We start from the raw sequence: 2,500 nt of genomic DNA, 5'->3' as shown, positions 1-2,500 counted from the left end.
TATACATATATATACATATATATATATGTGTGTGTGTGTGTGTGTTGCCATGTATATATATATTAGTATACCCTGACATTACGGTATTTAAAGAAAACCAGTGTTTCATCGAGTTTATAGAAAACGTAAATAATCAAGAGGGGCTTCTTCCTTACGATAGGTATTTTGCATGGTTCTATTGCAGATGTAAAATGAAGAAAACTCTGTTATGTGGGACAGAAATGGATACCAAACGTCAAAGTAAGCAACAATTTTACTGAACTTCAGAAAAGCTACATATTGTACATCAAAGTAATTACTGACAAACATAATTTTTAAAAAGATACGAACGTTTGATTTTCACATACATTTTTACACTACAAAACTGAAAACCCAAAACACATGCATGTGACTCCAGTGGCTACGCTACACTTCCTCCCAGTCTGCGAATCGTTTCCAAATTCTCCAGAATCTGTCGGTTGAAGAGACGAATCGCCTTCTCTTTCACTTCAAGGAGATGCATCCCCGGTGGTTCTCCGAGAGCTTCCAGCTTCGACTGAGTCTCTTCAAGCCGCGTGCACAGGGAAGCTATGTAGGAACCGAAGTGGCCGAACTTGTCATCGGCTGCTGTGAAATTTCGTAGTGCGGCGGCCAGTAACTCGTGCATTTCTTCATCCTGCGTTTGCTTCCTCCTCTTGGCCGCCGGTGTCACCCCTTCGTCGTCGGCGTCGGTAAATAGTCTTGTTCTCTTACGGGCTGGGGTCTTCCGCGTGGTCTCGCCGTCAGCGTTGAGAGGCGTCATGAAGCAGTCCTCTTCGTCGGGAAGCGCGAGGCTGGTCTCGGCATCATCAGTGGCTATTGATATATTTTCTTGCTCCTGAAAAGGTGGCAATAATACCATGAAACTGAAAAGGATTGTTGGTATACATTATATGACAAAAGCCCTCATCATTACTGTAAACAAAATTGCTGTATCAATATAGATACTTTTATTTCCTCCTTAATCCTTATTTATGAAAATGAGGATTAAGAAATAAGATATTGTAACGAAATAGGGGCGGACGAGTAAAGTACACTGATACAATAAACGTATATGAATATATTGAGCTATTCTCTCCTTACCTCAGGACTACATTTGGCCTGAACACGTGACATTTCAGATCCTTCAGTAGATACCTCCTCTAGTCGTGGAAGTGAAGAAGTGCTGTGGTACGCCAGCTCAAGAAGGGTTTTTATCGCTCGACGATGAGAAACCAGGCCGGAAGAGACCGACATCAGGTCCACGGAAGAGATCATCTGGGGTTATGCAAGGTCATGAGTTCTTGACTTATTTCATATGATATTAATTACTCCCGTTGGTAAATTACCTTAATGGTGATGGTTTGATAAGAATGAAATGGATGATGATTTACGATAACGCAAATTGATCTTTGAGACTTTGGCAATTGAAAAATACCAATAGGATACTAGGTAGATTCTGCAAAAAAAAAAAATTATACAAAGATCTGTTGCATATTTGTATGTATAAAACAAAATAAATCACTGGAATTCAATTATTCATCTGCGGTAGTCACAAGCAATAATGCAGATTTTATATTTAAAAAAATAATAATAAATAAAAAATTAGAAGAGTATTCTACATGTCAAGCTTCTACATAATTGAAATTATATATGACATTATGTGAGCGTCGTGAGTCAGTAAGGTGACCTGATCTTACACAAGGTCATTGAACTTCAAGTCTTCCCGTGCAGTGACCCTAAACGTCACAAGTTATGCACCGGGTCACCGCGGGTCTTAAGACTGCTTTGTGATATCTTGTTTTGCTGTTTTAAGCAAAATGCTTAGCTTTATAAGGGTTATTATTAGAAGCTTTAAGAAGGAATATTTAGTTGATTTTTTCCTTAAAACAATCATTTAAATAACATGCCAACTATCAAAACCGACAAGTGCCACAAGTGACCATCAACTGGATGTTATATAACCTTACTTGATTCCATTACGGATCCACCCTTACTATACTGAATCCATCTTAGGGATTATAAAAATATACGTCATAATACTCGAAACTCTTTGACGGTGGCAGAGTAGATTTTAAAATGAGTCCCAAATCATGAAGGCTGGTAGGTCTGTTTTTTTATAATTAATCTAGGTACATTGCTCTAAATATTTTCAAAACTGTCTTATTCAAAGTGTCACATGTCAGACATAACCTCATACGACACGGCGGTTTCTAGAGTCAGAGATCAATATTTCATTGTAATAATTATTTATCTGTATTGTTTATTATTATCTTGTAATCTTGATTTAATCACACAAATGAATGCTAAATGGAAGGTTGAAAAGAACAAAAACGTAAATTTTGTTGAATGATGCTATCTCTTGCTTTGTTGCATTTTTAAAATCAAAATACAACATACCTTTATGGTTTATTGATCTTATAAATGAATGTATAACCCTTACTGCAAAGTTAGATTGGCCAATAAAGTTTTATACTTTTATACTCTGACGCGTGTAGTATGT

The 2,500-nt window shown here is 37.0% G+C and overlaps 1 protein-coding gene across 1 annotated transcript in view; it reads right to left on the bottom strand.

Moving 5' to 3' along the window:
- Nucleotides 1–366: 366 nt before the first annotated feature.
- LOC122256486 (uncharacterized) overlaps nt 367–2,500 on the bottom strand; it is a 2,319-nt gene continuing 185 nt past the window's right edge. Inside the window, exons 2-5 of the mRNA XM_086546412.1 lie at nt 1,995–2,008; nt 1,436–1,456; nt 1,102–1,275; nt 367–856 (exon numbers count right to left, since the gene is read on the bottom strand). Of these exons, the coding sequence (XP_086402538.1) occupies nt 401–856; nt 1,102–1,275; nt 1,436–1,456; nt 1,995–2,008 (665 nt within the window). The 3' untranslated portion in view covers nt 367–400. The remainder of the gene's footprint in view (nt 857–1,101; nt 1,276–1,435; nt 1,457–1,994; nt 2,009–2,500) is intronic.

Source organism: Penaeus japonicus, unplaced genomic scaffold (genome assembly GCF_977035675.1).
Source record: "Penaeus japonicus unplaced genomic scaffold, GWHDUDI00000001_assembly GWHDUDI00000001, whole genome shotgun sequence".
In the NCBI taxonomy this organism is placed as follows: Eukaryota; Metazoa; Arthropoda; class Malacostraca; order Decapoda; family Penaeidae; genus Penaeus; species Penaeus japonicus.
This window is presented reverse-complemented; position numbering and strand designations above follow the sequence as displayed.